The sequence below is a fragment of the Empidonax traillii genome, unplaced genomic scaffold, assembly GCF_003031625.1.
Source record: "Empidonax traillii isolate 1590-97213 ecotype Southwest subspecies unplaced genomic scaffold, ASM303162v1 scaffold1795:size60417, whole genome shotgun sequence".
NCBI lineage: Eukaryota > Metazoa > Chordata > Aves > Passeriformes > Tyrannidae > Empidonax > Empidonax traillii.
Window position 1 is genome coordinate 7692 of NW_020956988.1, and position 17915 is coordinate 25606.

Here is a 17915-nt window from a genome sequence, read left to right on the forward strand (position 1 = left end):
GTCTGGAGCTGACATAATTCCAAGGCCTCAACCGTACCACTTTTATACTCATCACCCGAAATTTCCTCTTTGTGAGGCAGTACACAAAGAGGATTTGCCAATCATACTCCCTCTGCCCTGCTGATGCTGGGGACGACCCTTACACAGAGGCTGAAATTTCAGAGAATAAGCAACCCTGAAGACATGAGTTTACAGAGAATTTCACTTGCCTATGGGGCATGTAGTTCACACAGCTGACAAATACTCTTTGTGCCAAATGTCCTGAGCTCAAGCTATTTGAAAAGAGCAGGATTGAGGTGCTTGGTACATGCAGCTGAGCTGATGGCACTGTAGCATCATTCCATCTCCAACGTGTCAGAGAATTTTCCTACCACAGCGGGGATCCTTTTAGAGCCCCGAGGGGACTTCAGAAATTTTTGTGAAAATGTTAACACTGTCAGGAGCCATTTTATAAATTATAAAAATTGCACAATGTGGTTGGAGTGTTTATGAGGTACACAGAAATCCAAATTTCCTGGCTGTACAAAAGGCAGAACAGTCATCCTTCAGCTTCCCTTTACAGACCAGAATTAGCAACTGTGTAAAATCCATTTCCAAGTGTCTGACACAGCAAGCCTCTTGCAGCGCCAGGGTCACTGCCCATCATGCCCACACACAAACAGCTCTGAGGGAACCCTCCCATGGCCTGCAGACAGAATGTAAGAGAAAGTTTATATTAGAACGCTGCTTTGAAGGAAATGTGGAGCAATACCTGTCCTCCATGACAGCCAAATGAAACTTTATCGATGATGTTGGATTGTCAGTAATAAATAAAAGCAAAATTTTGAGAGTGAAACGTGACACCTCTCAGGGCACAATACCTTGGTTTTACAAACCCATACTTGTCATGAGCTAATTTGCTTCTCTTTCAGTCTGATGCTATCCATCTAACAAGACAAAAGGAGTGTTATTGCATGTTTAACATCATGTGGATTAAACCAATCTTCCTTAGCTAGGAGGCTCCCATTACTGAATCTGTGCTCTGAGCAAAACCAGAACTGTGAGGTGCCTTTCCTGCTCTTGGACAGAGATACCAACTTGTCAGTCACCAGCTTGAGTTGAAGAAGAAAAGAATCAGGAAGTCACTATGAGGGCCTTTACATGGACATAGCTCTTATTTGCTATGGTGTTCAAACAGGCACTGTAAGACCTGCCCCTCTATTTTAATTGCCCTGGGTCACAGGGTCTAAAAGCCATGAGCAATGGCTGAACACCTTGAGTACTGACATTTCCATCAAGAAATAGAAACATCTGATCTATAGCAATAAATGGTGAAATGCATCAAGAAATTTTTATCCTTCTATGGGGAAAAAAAAAAATTCTCCCTCCCAGATCCAGGCTGGCATTAAATAAGGACTGGGTGATGCGAATCCACCTTGTGCTTGCCACTCCCCCAGCCTGCTGGTAGATGCCCATGGAGCTGGAGCCATTCCTACCTGCATCCAGTCCTACTGCTGGGAATAGATGAGGATGTGCTGAGAACCTGTGAGGACAGTCACATGGTCTTCCAGCTTATGTGCTGAATGCTCCTGAGGGATGCTGCTTGGAAGATGTTCACATTTTAATGAGCTTATCTGCTAACATTTTGTTTGGCCCCTCTTCTACTGGATGTGCTGTATCATGAAGATGTATATGTATAAATACGTATTTTCCCCTCTTTCAAAGCCTCTGTCCCCATTATCAGTGATAACGTGGAGAGTTTTGAGGGCTTTATCCTTTTAAAGCGATTATGATGATGTGCACCCTGTGCTCCCGAGTCCCTGCCCCCGGCAGGCACAGACGAGTCCCGCTGCTGCGAGGTGACAGCTCTGTCTGGCTCTGCGGGGCTCTGGCGCTCAGAGCTCCGCGAGGTCATCGCTGGAGAAAACCTTGACGGTGATGTGACCCGGCACCTCGGCTGCTTCCCTGCCGCCTCTCCCTCGGAGCTGCAGCGTCTGCTGCTCTCGGGGGTCACTGGGGGAAGCTGCCAGCACTGCCTGCCCCAGGAGCTGGTCACACAGGATGTTGCTGTTCCAGACCTAGAGACAAGGCAACAGAAAAAAAAAACCAGCTGAAGCCGTGCTGCTCTCACACTCCCACCCGTGCCAGAGGAAGGTCATCCCCATTAACCCCCTGAGAAAGCAGCAAGGAGTGGGCGTGCATCTAAATTTAACTAATTGTCTAGAAAGCATGGGGGAGAGTCTGGATTTGCATGCTTATTTACATACTCTATGCAAATAAGGAGTGAATGCAGCTTTTTGCTTTCTAGGTCACAGCTTGCCTTTGGTTTTGTTTCAAACACTGACTCTGGACAACACATGGCTTTTCTTTGTCTCTGTTTCATCAGGTACCATATAAGGCAAAAGGTAATTCTGTAAATTCTTTCAAAGCCTTGGAACGAAATATGCCTTCAGATTCCTAAGTGTCATGAGTTGGTGTTTATGGAGCAGACTTAAACTAGAAAATCAGCAGAACAGCTCCAGGCACAGCCCACTGAGGGGAGCAGAGATTCTCACACTTCTCTCCTGGTTATCAGTCATACAAAGGTGATGCTGCTGTGCTCCCCTTCCTGCCCTCAGCAGCCTGTGTGGCTTATCTCACCTGGATTGTGATAGGACTGTCAATGTTCTTCTTGTAAAAAATCACTTGTGTGTTGAAGACAGGACTGGTCGTGTCGTGCTGCACAGGCGAGCACACCTTTTGGTTCTCACACTTGACAAGCACGTAGGGATCGGCTCCTGAAACACAAACAGCAGCACAGCTCTTAGGACACAGAATGGCAGCTGAGACCTGCCCCAGATCAGAAACCCAGAAGACACAGTCCCTCCTGTGCCTGGCAGCCCTGCTGCTACTCAGCACAGGAACAGGGAACCAGAGCACACCCTGGGTAACTTGTGTCAGGGCTCCACCCCCCTCACAGGGAGGAGTTTCTTCCCAATATCCCATCTAACCCTGCCCTCTTTCGGTGGGAAGGCATTCCCCCTTGTCCTGTCACTCCAAACCCTTGTCCAAAGTCCCTCTCCAACTCTCTTAGAGCCTCTTTAAGTACTGGAAGGGGCTCTAAGGTCTCCCTGGAGCCTTCTGTTCTCCAGAATGAACAACTCCAACTCTTTCGTTCTGGTAACAGCTGGGTGCTCAGAGCTGGAAACCAGACCCCATTTGCTGTGAAACCAGCTCACTCCTAGACAGGGATCATGAACTTTCCTTGCTGTGCATCCTCCTGGCTCATCTAACAGGAAGTTTTCAAAGTGACTCTCTGAGCTTCCCGACAGTTCTCTAGATGTGACAGCCAAAATGCATCTGTGCACATGACATCTGATATGAAGTTCTGGGTGCCTTGGCCAAAATGAAGGGTAAAATCTGTTCACCTCCCACAATTCCTGTGTAGAACAGGGACAGGAACTGCACAGAAATGCTTTTAGATCCCTGAATGCACGGGTCAGTGGCCACCCTTAGAGTGCCAAGCGAGAAAGTGCTGTCTCTTGTACTCAAATATGAGTGCTAGCATTAGGAAGTAATTTTCAAGAAGCAGTTTCTCTTTGAGACAGCAAAATATTGTCAAAATGCAAACACATTTTCTACAACTGCACTGGTTTCAACAAAGTTTTCTGTGGCAAACTGTCAAAGCAAATCCTCCCCCAGTTTGTCATTTCATTCCCATAAACCTGAGACAATCTCTGAGGTTCTATCATTTGGATTGATGTAATTCTAAAGTTTATATTATCACAACATGTTGTGTCTGTAATAGGTCCTAGTTAATATTTTAAACTACACTTGAATCCCACCTGACCCACTCATATTATTTAACATTCTAGAAATACTTCGCTCCTTTTACACTGAGCATTTTTATGTGTTATTAATGTTGATATTTTCTTTCCCTTCCAACAAAGAGCAAGAACTAATTTGGAAATGCCTGTCTTTACTCTCAAATAGAATGGGCCATCCCACTTTTTAATTAACTTCTAATTAAACACAGGCAATACCATTTTTTGTATTTCAACACAACTATCTCCTGTCTATTCCTGATGTTAATGGCAGCATACCTGTTTTTGCAGACCTTGCTACTTCTTAAATACAGATTTTAAATAAACCCACTGAGTGTGCGTAAATGTAAGTCAGGCTCATAATAGTTCCTTACACACGTTTTGTCACCACCTACTTGCAAATGCCACCACTGGAGTGACAGCCCTAAGGCAGCACGATTATTAGTTTTTTAACAATCCATACCCAGGATGATTTTCCTCAAACACGTCACTCATTTACAAGAACCGATACCAACACCTCACACAAACAAACCGCAGAACAGCCGCATTCAAACCAGAGGGAGTCACTTCCATGCACAAGACACAAATTTTTCCATATGCTGCACTGTGGTCACACCTGGCCAGACCTGCCCCAGGCCTGTTACCCTGACTACACCTCACAGTTCTGTAGCAGGTGACAGAGTACTGGCTTTTCTGATAGGCAAGTGCTTTCTGTGTCACTGAACTTGTGAACGTAGCTCTGGGGCATGGAGTGGCACCAAGCCCTGTGATCAGGGATGGAAAAGCTGCCCTCTTTGCAAAGCAATTTGGAAAATAGGTCTGAATAAAATGGGGTCTTGTATGTCACCCCAGTGGTGTCAACTACTTTGTCTGAGGGTAAAAAGCAGAGCAATATCTGATCATTAGGAGTAATTAAGTGATAAAGGGCATAAGGAGGGGTGGGGACAGGACACAGAGCATAAAGAGGTGACAGGTGTATCTGCCCAATGGATGAGGGAGCAGGTTAATGAAGGGACTTACTAAGTGAGAGGAAAAGAAAATATAATATTTGAAGAAACGTTCATATTCTCAGCAAGAGCTCAAGAAATGGATGGGGGGTAGAAGAGGAACATGAGAGGTTCCTGCACAGCATGACCCCACGCTGGCAAGGCTGAATGGTCAGTTTTATTAGGACTACTGGCTCCAGTTCCAGAACACAAGGAAGAAATGGGAGAGAGAGGCATATGGGGGATGAGACAAGGGATGTTCTCCCCTATGGTTGGCCCAGTTGTGGGCCTGGTTTATTTACGGGACAGAGACAAACCAGAAGGGGCTGCTCACATAGAAAAGCAACATCCTAGTGTTGGCCATGAGCTGGGAATGAAAACAACTCAAACTGCTACTCTGGTGACTGCTCTGGCAGTGGAAGGAGGGCTGGGTTCAGTTCTCAGGCACACAAAAGGTTCCAGCTGTGCCCTGAACACCACACTGTGTGTAACAGCTCTCTCACCTCAGTCGTGGCCATGCTGCTGCTTTGGGAAGTTGTGCAAAAGAAAAGTGCAAAGGAAAGAGTTGGAATCTGTAAAAGCCAGAAACATTAATCTAAGGGTTCAGAGAGTCCAGATGTGGATCCAGAGAAGCCAGAGAGGAGACCAGGGATGACCAGGAGTTCCATTCTTTTGTGGCAATACTAGGAAGCAGTCTTGGAATGTGGGATATTTCCTGTCCCTGGACACATTATTTCTAGTGTAAGTTTACAATCAATGTGTTTCAAGAAATTTCTATATCTAATCTTTTTATCTGTTAAACAAACAAAGTGAGAAACATGTACCATACCCAGCTTTTTCTGCCACCAAAAGTGGACTCTAGTATCAATCAGGAGCTTTGCCAAGTTTCCCAGCAAGGTGCCCTTAGAAGGCAGTGTGCCAGGTGTGGACAGTACCCTGATCTTTGCACAGCTTGATTTGTGCAAGCACATTGTGTGGCACAAATGTCAGCAGTGTGCATTTGACTGCATGGGTGTTCTACTTACACATTCTCCTTACGTCATTTCTCTAAAGTTGCTATAAGATATGGCATTCTCCAAGACAATCTATGAAGATACTTTGTGAGTACTTTGTGAGTTGGAAATACTTACAGAGAAAAAAAAAAAAAAAAAGGCTAATAAAGAAAGAGTCAAACAGGGATTTCACTGCAGAATTCAAGATAATGGGGAAGCCACTGAAGTGAAGTAACTCAGCTCTCCTTCAGAGACCCCTGAATGGATGAGATTTGGAATTCCTGCCTGAAAAGAGACAAAGGCTTTTGCTTGAAAGCTTTATGTTGATACAAATGGAAAATTTTTTAATTTTGTTTGGTGAAGTTTTATTCAATGTCAAACAACAAGATTCATCTAGGTTAAGGAATTTTAAAACAAAAAAAAAATCAGTTCTTAAAAATGAAAATGTCCATCACAGGGCAGGAACAAGAACATGCTGCCTCTTTCCAGTGCATTACTCTGCTACTCTTGTCACATAAAGCCCCTTCATTCTCACCCATCCACCCTGCCTGGCTGACAACAGGGAGCCAAACTTCGCCTTACTTGGTTTAGGTGTTTGCGGATCTTGTTTTTCAAGAAAATTACCAAGAAAAATGAAATTAATCCATTTTCTGCATCTCTTCCCAGAGACAACCACTTTCTTAACAGAAAGTGGCTTTCCCAGTGAAAAGTTCATTCAGTCACCACTCAGCGGGTGCCAGGAATAATTACAAAAAGGGGACTGGAATAAAATTGCAGCCAGCAAGTGGGAGAAATTTTACAACTGCTCTGTGAGACAGAAGATGAACTGTACTGCAGGTCTGAGTCTAATACCTCTCCACCACATGAAGTTACAGCAACCAAGCTCTGCGTCTGAAACAGAAGAGAGTGAAGAGCCACCTGCAGCAAACACGGCAGATGTTTCAAGAACCTCTGTAGTTTCCTCACCAATTTCACTGCAGTATCTTTGCTTCCTCCCTCCAAACCACTCCTTACTGGATGTGTCTACCTTTTTTCGCTTCACTGGCCATGGAAAGTGAAGGCTGACAGAGAGTAGAAGAAAACAACAAAGGAAATGGTAACTGGACAAGTTTTCCAATTAACATCAGGTGCTAGATAGTCAGTTTAGCGTCCTTCAGGACACTTCCTTTGATAGTTACATAGTCATGCATGAAGCATTAACCTCTCCCTGTTCTAGTTTAACCAGCTGAAAATGGTTGTTTGAAAACCATAAAGTCCTCCCTGAAGTGCTGTTAAGCTTGTGGTGACGAATAACAGTTTTTTCTGAAAGCCACGAAAAACATTGTGAGGTGATTGTAATACACTATGTGAATCTGTGCCATTCAGCTGTCTCCCTGGATATTTTCCATTTAGAAAAAAAGGACATAACCCTAAGAGCAGTATTTCTTACTAATCCCCACAGTTAGCTCCTCATGAGGGTCTGGCTACTCCTGCCCATCTGGGCCAGTGGAGATGACCCATAACACTTGCTGTCTTGCATCCCCATATTCATCTGATCTCTTCCCTGGAGGAGATTTTACAGCACAATGAAAATAATACCATACATCCTCAGTTTGTTTGGATAATTTCTGAATGCTTATATATCAACCTAAATCATCTTTAGAGGACTGGAAAGCCCCTTTCGCTCTTCCAGGCTCACTTTCCACTTACCGCCTGATCTGTCTTGCTTCTGTAAACCCTCTGCAGAGTGAACTTTGATTTGGGTGACTCTGCGTGGATAGCCACAAAGAAGATTCCAACATGTCATTTTAGGCTTATCTTCCTTCAGCTCCCTGAAAAATCGTGGGAAAAGCAACTGAAGAAGAAGAACATCAAGTAAACACTCAATTGTTGTGTCAGGGGTGTTTGAGGACAACCAGGCAACCTCTTCCACGGAGATGCAGCCAGTGAGGGCTAGGAAAGCTCTCCTGGAGCTGCGGGTGCAGCCTACCTGAGTTTTGATGGCACATCCGTGAAGAGCCTCAGGATAAACCTTGTGGTGATGCCCGGATGGAACGTGGTTGGGACAAGGACGTAGCGGCCTCGCTGAAGGATCCTCTTCAAGAAGACGGTGCGTGTGTTGATGTACGGAGACGTGGCCACTCTCTCCTGCACGGTGAGCTTGTGCAGCCGATAGCTCCTGTTATCCTCCACCTACAGCCACAGGGCAGGGGAGGGGGCAGTGGAAGGAGGCCATAGCCCACGAACTTAGATTTGTGGAGGCCCTAGGGGCGAATCTCTGGGGTGTGATGTTCCTGTCCTGTGGTCCAGGCCGTGCCAAAGGATTCCCTTTGTGCACACACCCACCGCTACCCGGAGAAGGCCTCACTCGTAGCAGGGGTGCCCCCAAAGCACCCCCCAAAAGCCTACATGACTATACAAAAACCAGCACCTCCAGTTTCCGAAAAACAGCATGACTGTGCAAAAAAACAGCCCCCCACACATGGGGGAAGCACCAGGAAGGTTTCTGAGGGTATAGAAACCCGTTGGACTTCACGTTTCAGAGGCTTCTCTCCCCCACCACTCCCTGACAGACCACGACACCAGCATCAAAAACCACCACGTTTGCTGGAGACCTTTGGGGGTCTGAGACAGGCTGAGATTCCTCTGCCTCCCTTCTCTAGGATGGAGAGGGCACTCCAGCCTTTCATAGTAGGCTCTCAACCCAGGTGCACCTGTATTTTTCGTTGCCCTTTTCTGAACATGAAACCCACAAAATAACCATTTGTGTTTTGTTCTAAGGCTTGAAGCTGTGCTTAATTATTAACATCCTCTTCAGGGGAGCGGTATTTGCCACAGGACAGTTAAAATATAAACCTATTTCTTAAGCTAGCTCTTGAGGGCAAAGGCAGCCCAGCATTCTTTTGTTTTTTACATTCTCTTCCCAAGGCCTTTAGTCATGTTAATGAGCCTGGTGGGTTAGAACATTTCAGAAATAGAAAAATTATTGAGCAGAAGTAAAGATAGATACTTTTCTGAGGGTGTGATTTTCTTTTCCAAGCCTTTCCAAATTAGACATGCAGGCATGAGCAAGGCAAGGTAAATTATGCCACTTTCTGTGATGACACTTTTCAATATATGTGGTTAACAGGTGATTTGAAAATGAATAGGTGTGATGCAGATGTCAACAGCTCTAACTGATTGTTAAAAATTGACATTTTTATACAGTAAGCCACAGACTTAGTGTAGACCCACTAACTGCAGCAGCAGGTGATAGGATTATTCAAATCCTCAGGAAAAAAAAAAATCAGGAAAATAGCTGTTTCTTTGCTTCCTTCCCTCTCAAGTTCAGGTATTGTCATTGTAATCCATTTGCTCTGAGTTTGCAATTAAATTACCATTTGGGATCCCTGTGGTTCCTTTTCCCATATATTGATCTCCTACTCACTACCCCAGCTTTTGAAAACACCCTTTTTTCTAAGTGGCAACAGGAAAATGGCAGTCTTTCCAACCTCATTCACTTAGCTGTATTTGCTGATGAAATGGAGGCAGAAGCCTCCAGTGAGAAGGAGAAAAAAAAAACCTCCTCCATGTTTCAAACATTAATACAAAGACAAATCTTTCTCTTGAAAGATTGGGGTAGGAAAAGCACTTAAAATTCTTTTACGGAAGGGAAAAATTACTTATGTTCCTTTAGTTCAAACTGAACCCAGTTCCAACAGTCTGTCTGATGTCAGCTCTGCTGACTGAGTGCAGCGCCCATGCAGAGCTCGTGTTGACTGGAGAGCCAGACACCAAGAGAATCGTGGCTCTATCTGCCAAAGAGCTCCTGGCCAGGGTGAGGCAGGGCTGAACAAACTCTGCACCAGGAGTGCAGGTGGCTGCCTACCTTGAATATTTCAAAGCCAATTGGGATGCTGTCTCCTCTCCCTTCTCTCTTGTATTTGCGGCGATCCTCCTGCTGTAACGAGACCAACACTTTGTCCTCGGTCTTCTTGACATCAAAGATGTACTAGGAGAAGAGAGAAGAGGGTGAGCTGCTAAAAGTGGCTCAGGATACTGAGGATAAAGCCATCACTAAGGAAATATGTGTATCTACTGAGGCAAATAGAAATATATTTGGGAATGGGAGGAGAGTTCTTCATATAACAGGTATTCCCAGCTGAAAAGCAATGCTAATAATGAGGATCTTTAAACCAAAAGTATCAAAGACACTGAAAATGTAGTCCTAGTGTTAGGACAAGGGGGAATATGCAGCAGCACCTAGAAAGGCACATTGTAATTCTTGTCCCTGTTGAATCATATGCAGTGTTCCCTGATCAGGTAGCCCAGAGTGTTCCAGGGCAAATGGATTTATAGGAGGGGAACAAGAGGAACAAAGAGAGCTCTCTTGGTCTGGTGAGAGCTCTGCAACTGTGACCTTCTTCTGAGGACATTTCAGCTGTCCTAATGGGTAGTGATCTAAAAGCCAGCAGGTGTCTGTAGGAATACACTTACACTGGGCTTAAGTTCCCTTTCCAAAAGGGACTGGAAGTGTCACAATCCCTTTCTGTACAGGTAAATTCCACAGGAGGCCTCAGTGTCAGGCATTTCACTCAGGGAGGACAGACAAATTATCTCTAGATTATGGTGGTGTGTGCCACAGTAAATTAAAATGGCAGATAGTACAATGGTGTTCCAGCATTGCTATGAAAAACCTTTCAATCAACCAGCCCAGAGATAACACTGGAATACAAAGGACTTCCATTGCATCAGGCACTGCACTGAATTGCAACGGGTATATTTTGCTTTCTGTGGCAGCTAAACACCTACAGATGAGACTCAGACAAGCACTTGAAATACATTCCAGAATCATACAGGGGAACACCTCTGGGAATGAGGCACTGACAGAAGATAAAGCAGTGAAGAACTGCTGCATCTACACCTGCAGGGCAGGATGAGCTGGGAGTCTGAGATTCACTCCTGATCTGAACAGCAGAGGCTGCACTTCCCCAGAATCCTGCTGTGAATACAGAGGGGTGTAGGCAGAAACCTCCCTTGAAGGTGCAGAGAAGCAGATATGAAAACATCTTTAATTAATCTAGAGAGAAAGGTCAGTTTTCAGAGTAATAACTAATGCAGCTCTCATTGACAGTAGTGGAAGTTTTATGCCTGAATTTGCATGTGCTGGGATGAAAACACACCACATGGAGAAGGCAGGAAGGTGAGAAATGGAGTTGGAATGAATGAATGGATAAACTGAATAGCTTGAAATTACCAGGTAGAATGAGACAAGGAAAATTCTGTAATGCTGATGAGAGTGTGAGCTTGGGTAAGAGACCAGATACTTTCAGGATCTTAGATTAATGCCAAGGAGTACTAACTAAATACAGTGGATCAAATCCTCAGGCTGTTCAGGGTATTAAATGAACAAAGCTGTGTCATTGGAAAATCAGACTTGTTGCCTTTCTACAGCTGGGAAACTAAAAGAAGTCCAGGAAGGATGTCAGCAATCCTGGTATGTTTGACTCATCAGCCCCAAACAAATAACTCTACTGAGATATTTCACAGAAATCACTGAAACACAGCACACTCCCAGGGGACAGACACTGGCAATCAGGATTTTTGTCAAGTACTCACTGTCAACTCCTAAATAGGGTGAATACTTCAGAAGCCTCAGCTCAAATGAGTACACTTCAATGCCTCACAAAATACAGGGGTTCCCACCTGGGGATTCTGAAGGAAGGTCTCTCTGTTATCGAAGCAGCCACCAGAGCGATTTAGCAGGGGCTCTGAATTTTTTGTCCAAGCCCCATGCATCATTTTCTTCTCCCAGGTCTTGTGGATGCTGAAGTAGGAGGTATTCACAATCCGGCAGATGTCCACGTCTGTGAAATTCTTACACCAGTCCTCAAATGTCATCCTGTTCCGTGGGACACCAGGAAAATAGTGGCTTATTTAAAAATAAACTGTGGTACTCTTGCAATGAGCCAAAATAACACTCTAAATCTTCCAGTAATTTAAAAGGAGGAGTTGCTCAGCTGTCCAGAGGACAAACTGATTCATTGGAAAGCTTTGCATGTGGACATACTTGTGAAGCCACAATCACACAGTCTGAGAGCTTAATTCAGAGAAATATTGCTTAGTGTGTTTGGTCAGGTCTGGATCTGTTCTGTTGCATCTCCTAAGCACAGAGGACAGGTTGTATCTACCAAGCTGGATTTGGTAACATATATTTTACAAAGGCAAAAGAGATCACCTGCAATCAAAGCATGATCCACTCCTCATTATTACAGTCCTTATTGTCACATCTGTCCCTGATTACAACTCAAATCTCTGTGCTTTGGACACAGCTTTTATGTAGCACCATCCCACTGCTGCAGCCCGTGCCTGCGGAAGCAACAAGCTGGAAGCAACAAGCAGAGCAGCTAAAAAACATTCACCTCCCCAGCAGCTTGGGGACTCTGAACAACCATCATGCCTTGGCTTATTAGTGGCCCAGAACTAAACTCTGAGGTTGCCAGTTCTGACAAAGCCAGCAGAAGGCTTTTCATACTGAGCACTGCCAGCACACTTGATGCAATATTGGCAATCTACTGAAGAAGTTGCTGGACTAAGTATCTTGGGTTTAAGAGAAGTAAAAATTAATAGAGTTCTAGAGATTCTGTAGATAATCAACACTCATTGTGTCCACGCTGGAAAACACCAACAAATATCAAAATTCATTGGCTGCAATTCTATTTATGGATCACTCAGCCATGGTCGACGTAGAAATCCTACAGAGGGGAACAGCAGTCAGTTAACAGGTTTGACTGTGAGTTCAGTACCTGGAATTTTGTCATGTAATCCAGCACATGAGTTATCTGGATTCTGAGTGAATGTCCTAAATATAAGTAATAGATTGAGGGCATTTGAAATTTATATTTACTAAAAGCTACCAATTTTTTTTCTACTCATTTTAAATCTGCTTTTTCTATCCTTCTCTGTCACCCCTTGAGACTTTAAAAGAAGCAGAGCTTGTGCCAGGACTGGATAATCTTATCCATTTGGCAAAATCGATTTTGAAGCTATTAAATGGCAGATTTATTACTCGCTATAGCTAGTGTCTCCAAATCCTTTACATCTCTGCTACTCACCAGAACTCTCCATCATTCTCCAGAACGAGCCCTAAGCTCTTGCGTTCTGAATCGCTGACTTTCTTCCACTCCTCAGAACTAAAAGGAAAAAGAACAAGAAAAAGAAGTAAAAAACCACCACCAACAAAAAAAGCGAACAACAAAGATGATTGGTAAATTGAATGCTCTCACGTGGAAAAAAAATTAGAAGTAAAAATCTCTCATGGCCCCTTGTTTTGAAAGTAACGTCGGAGTCCTGAAAAGGCAGACGATGCTCAGGAAGAAAATGTGAGGCTTGCAGGGGGAGTTTTAAACCATTAATTGATTTGAAAGCTACTAAAAGAGGAAGAGATTAATAGGAAATTGGCACAACTAGAGCAGAACCTTATTGATTTCCTTTGTCACACCCTCCATTAGGGTGCTTAAACACTTAAACAGCTGGTTTGGAAGGTCGTAGGAGATTGACTCCATTCCCTGAAGGCCCTTCAAATGAAACCTGGTTCTTCTCCTCAGGAGGTCATTGGATGCTTCACTTAGACCAGTGTATTCTCTCTGCCTTTTAATCACCTTAATAAACAGGCCTGAGATTTCCCCAGAGAGCTTTTGAGAAGAAACTACTGGAGCATGAGCCTAGTGTCCAGTTTCCAGAGGAACACTGCGCTGCACAGACACTTCATTGCCTGCATGAGCTCAGTGCTCTGCCTTGGCCCCTGCAGGCACCTACCTCTTCCCACTCACTGAAGGGGAACACAGACCTGAAATGCATCTGCAATCCAACAACAGGCAGTGTGAGCCCCTTCCCTGACGTGTTACATTGGACAAACAGAGCCACGATTCCTCAATCCCTCTCCAAAAGGAGGCTAAAGCTGAAGGTGGTTGGCAGGAGGGAAGAGAAGCTGCTTACTATAACAGGCATTTTTTTAACCTATTTGGAAATTGTCAGTTTAATTCTGCGAGGCCAAAAGCCGTGGGCCAACCTCAGAGTCCTCAGTGCTTCCACTGGCGTGAGTGGCAGCTGTGCCAAGACACACAGGCCGGTGGAGAAGCCCAAGGGTTTAAGAGAAAAAAGGCACAGTAGCTCTCTGTGCATTCTTTGCACTTCACCTGGACCAATCTCTTTGAAAGTAACAGATTTTTGCTAGCTAAGGTATAGGATGTAAGAGATTAATACGAACTGTAACATGTTTTTCCTGTATAAATCACCTGTGGTGGAATATATCCCCTCCAGAGATCTTTTCTGTTGCTTGGAAAGGGGACTGCTAAGCTCACATGAAAATTCATTAGAAAATAATTCAAGAAATCACAAATGTAGCAATTTTATAGCATTTTTCACCACTCAAATTATCTAAGAATAAAAGACTTATGGCATTTCCAGCAGCTGGCAATTACGGACAAGAAACTGAGTCAAGACAAACTCAGTGGTGAAGCTGCGAAAAGCCTCGTGTTCTTGACTCATCCCCTTAATTGTGGGCTATTTTTCAGCCCCGGTGCCAGAACAGTGATGTATACATCAAACAAAGGTCCAGGAAGCTGTAAGCTCCTCCAGCATGTGTTCATTTTCTCAGGGAATGCTCTGCCCGGGAGGAGATGGCACAGAGGTTCAGCTGTCGCTGAAGATGGCTGTGTCTGAACAGTGTTTAACCTCGTATCTCATGTCCAGTGCCCCCAGTACAGCTTCATTCCTTTGACACTGGATTTACAGCACTTACTTGTCGCTCCAAGCACCGTTCCATTCTCTTTTCCCCCAGGGATTCCTCAGCCTGATCATGAACAGCTTCTCTGCCTTAAAAGAGAACACGAGCCTTTCTCCGAGGCGCAGCTTCCGAATCGCGGTCACCGAGTAGGCATGGCCAACAACGAGCCCCATCTCTGTCTCCACCTCACTGGCACGGCCAGAGGACACCTTGAGCACCAAGAATGACAATTAAAAAGTGGAACTCACATCACTGAGGGCTTTGACAGCTACGAGTTCAAGGGACAAGACAAGGAGGGTTTGTTTTCCATTCCCTTCCCAAGTGATTTGACTGTCCAGGAAAACAACAGCACTGGTACTTATAACTAATGGCTCGCTGTCCTGATGTTGTGCAGGATAGTGCTGGACAGTTCCTAGCAGGCAGAAGCCCAGAGCTTAGGGGAATGCTGCCTGCTAGAGCCGTTTTGTCTCTTCCTGGTCTCAAGAGTTAGACTTCCAAAATCTTGTAATCTTTACGAAATTGCTCTTCTGGGTATTAGTGACTCTGCTCAGGCTATCTGGTGGTATCCTCAGCTGGACATTCCATAGGGCCTAAGAATTGAACTCATGAGTCCAATGGCTGTTTCTGTGTTGGAGTCAATTTGATATCCCAGAACAACTACTGCTGGTGGATAAAAATAGAGGTCATGGGCAATAAACCTTTCTATTCATTTGTCAAACCTGTCCTGTACCTCTCTTCCCTGGCAACAGGTAGATCTTCAGGTTTATTTAGGAGCTGGGTTTGCTCCTCATAAACTTCATGCAAGCAGCCTAGTTTCCAGCAGTGAACAGGCAGTAAACTGTCCTGCTGGATGACCTGGGCCTGGCCAGAAGCTGATCTAAGAATACATAAAAACTGTCAAGTTCTGAAAAACACGACAATTTCATTTAATGAATCCAGAACTCCTAATCTAAACCCAGAAAAGCAGTGTCATGTAAAGGTGCTGGATTTGCATTGAAGGACTGGCCCTTCACAAAGCCAGCACAATGCTGCTTCTGAGCAACACAGACCAGGCAGGACAGCAGACAAAATAAAGCTGTGTCAGTGTTATAACCCTTCTTCTGAGCCAGGAAGGGCCCAAATGATCCGGCCTCTGGCTTCTTCACACCCTCACTGGAGCCACCACGGGCATTCTTGCACTAAACCACAGCTAGAGATTCTCTCATCTGTATTGGACTAGAACCCGTTGGGCCTGAAGACACTCACTCCCCTGGACAGCAAGGAAGGAAGATTTGACTCAGTGCAGATCCTTGTGTGTAAACTTGTAATAACCTAATTAATGATCAATCAAGCCTTTGCTGTGACAAAGAGAGCAAGAGTTATGGACTCTTGGTGCCATTAATGTAAATATTTAAATATAAATATATTTATTGTTTATCATTATACAGCAATAATTATTATAAAGATATAAATATTTCCATATAAACAAGGACTTATCAGAGTTGTGGAATGCACATGGTACTTTCTCAGACATTTTTGCCCATTTGAAAATTTAACTGGTCTAAACAGACAAGGTCCTTCTCCTAAAGCGAGTGTTGCACTGATACAAGAGTGTTCATTCCCTAAAGGTAAGGAAAAAAAAAAAAAAAAGGAGGAATGAGAAATTTATATCAAATTGGGACTGGCAGATGGTCTGGAAACTGTGAGAGTCTCACCAAGCCCTCTTTGCCTTTCACCAGCAACAGCTCCCAGAGAATCAGCTCATGTGTTACATGGAGACTGGCTGACATTTCCAGTGGGTTTGGGCTTTCTCCAGAGTAACACTTTCACTTGCATTTTTCACAACTAAAAGCAAACATAGAGTCCTTGACAGCATGGGAGTCTGTAACTTCTCCTGCTGCCTTTATTACCCCCCAGGCTTTTCTTACTGCTGGGCTGCCTTTCCCACCTCATTCCAAAGGCATTTATTTATTTATTTATTTAGAGGAGATATTTAAACTTCCAGTGTCTGTTCAAATTTCTAAATGGTGATGCTCAGGGCTATTTTGTGATCCAAGGAAAATGGTGACTTGTTTGTAAGGCAGCAATGAAGCCACTTGAGTATTAAATATTCTACACCTAGCAAGCTTCACTGTGTGCATAATACATCAAAAAGTGACAAATGCAGTCAAACATAGGAATGGCCTCTCTGTAATCAATGTTTAGAAGCATTTGTGTTTAATTTGACAGACAGACACGTAATGCCAGGAAGAAGGGAAAGTGTTACAACTGCCTAATTAATTGCTTTTAAAAGTGCAGCTCCCTGTACTTAGCCTGTGTCCTCACCAGATCCACTTTAGGAAACAGAACTGCCTTAGCATTTGGGAGCAACCTATTGTTCCGTCAACAATGTTTACAACAACAATTCACACCAGGAAGTCTGGTCTGTCAGGCTGGCATGAGCAAATCAAATGGAAGTCTTTCAAATAAAAATTCAGACCTTATGAAAAAGGTAAAACAAAAGCCAAAGACCTTGAAGATTTTGTTCAAAATAATCTCCCAGGAGGTACCACGTGTTCTTCTTTGGTGCTGTGGCAGTGGCATAGGGCAGAGCATGGCCAGGGACAGACAAATGTGCTCAAGCACCTCCAAACACAGCTGATTTTCTGTTCTAGACAATTCCATGACTACCACGGTACTCACAAGACTTTCTGAATTCACCAGCACTTTGGGATCCACCACTTTACCACGGATTTAGTGCTCATGCCACACTATTGCTGCAGCACTTTACCAGTGTTAAGCACTTAATACTAGTGAAGTAGTACAACAATATGACCTTCATTTCACAGGTGTGGAAACTACAGCAAAGTGTTTAAGTGATTTAACCAAGTCCACAAAAAATCAGCCTGAGCTAAAATCTTAAACTGGAAGCAGGGGGTAAGGGGAGAAGATGCTAAGTGCACCTAAATGCCAACCCTGCAGCTCCTAGAGAATGATCCCTTTCCTGCAGGCTGTACTTTAAAAATCATTTAAAAGGCAACCTTTCAGGAAACATTCAGGCTTTGTTAGCCCTCCACGTGCGGTAACAGCTTCGGGCAAGGTGAGAATTTCAGCACTACCCAGTCATAGTCTGACACTGCAGACTTAGACAGGAGTTAAGCCCAGTTGTTGCTGGTTTCCCTCCTACAGAAAGAGGCAGTGCAGGGCCCTTGTCTGCCTGTGGTTTGTGAAGTACATAAAACCCTTTGGGAGCTGCTACCACAGAATCCATCCCCTCTCTGCTACGGGAGCTCCAGGATCGTGGCCTCCTGGTGTAGGCACCCAAGTTACCTGCCTCACGTGAGCCAGTGTAGGCAAGTTTTGCTGGTTAATTCTGATGGGGAGGTTATTAGCAAACAGTACTGCCTGTGTAACCAGGTGAGCTCAGCCTTTCAGCTCAGCCCCAGCGTGT

The 17915-nt window shown here is 44.4% G+C and overlaps 1 protein-coding gene and 1 long non-coding RNA gene across 2 annotated transcripts in view; one reads left to right on the forward strand and one right to left on the reverse strand.

Moving 5' to 3' along the window:
- Positions 1–1335: 1335 nt before the first annotated feature.
- LOC114071025 (calpain-5-like) overlaps positions 1336–17915 on the reverse strand; it is a 48905-nt gene continuing 32325 nt past the window's right edge. Inside the window, exons 7-14 of the mRNA XM_027908689.1 lie at positions 14522–14715; positions 12834–12911; positions 11425–11620; positions 9608–9730; positions 7730–7932; positions 7450–7571; positions 2620–2756; positions 1336–2057 (exon numbers count right to left, since the gene is read on the reverse strand). Coding sequence (XP_027764490.1) covers positions 1875–2057; positions 2620–2756; positions 7450–7571; positions 7730–7932; positions 9608–9730; positions 11425–11620; positions 12834–12911; positions 14522–14715 — 1236 coding nt within the window. The 3' untranslated portion in view covers positions 1336–1874. The remainder of the gene's footprint in view (positions 2058–2619; positions 2757–7449; positions 7572–7729; positions 7933–9607; positions 9731–11424; positions 11621–12833; positions 12912–14521; positions 14716–17915) is intronic.
- Positions 10826–16136, forward strand: LOC114071026. The gene is made up of 2 exons (XR_003573991.1): positions 10826–10978; positions 14561–16136. It is a non-coding gene; the product is annotated as an uncharacterized LOC114071026 (long non-coding RNA).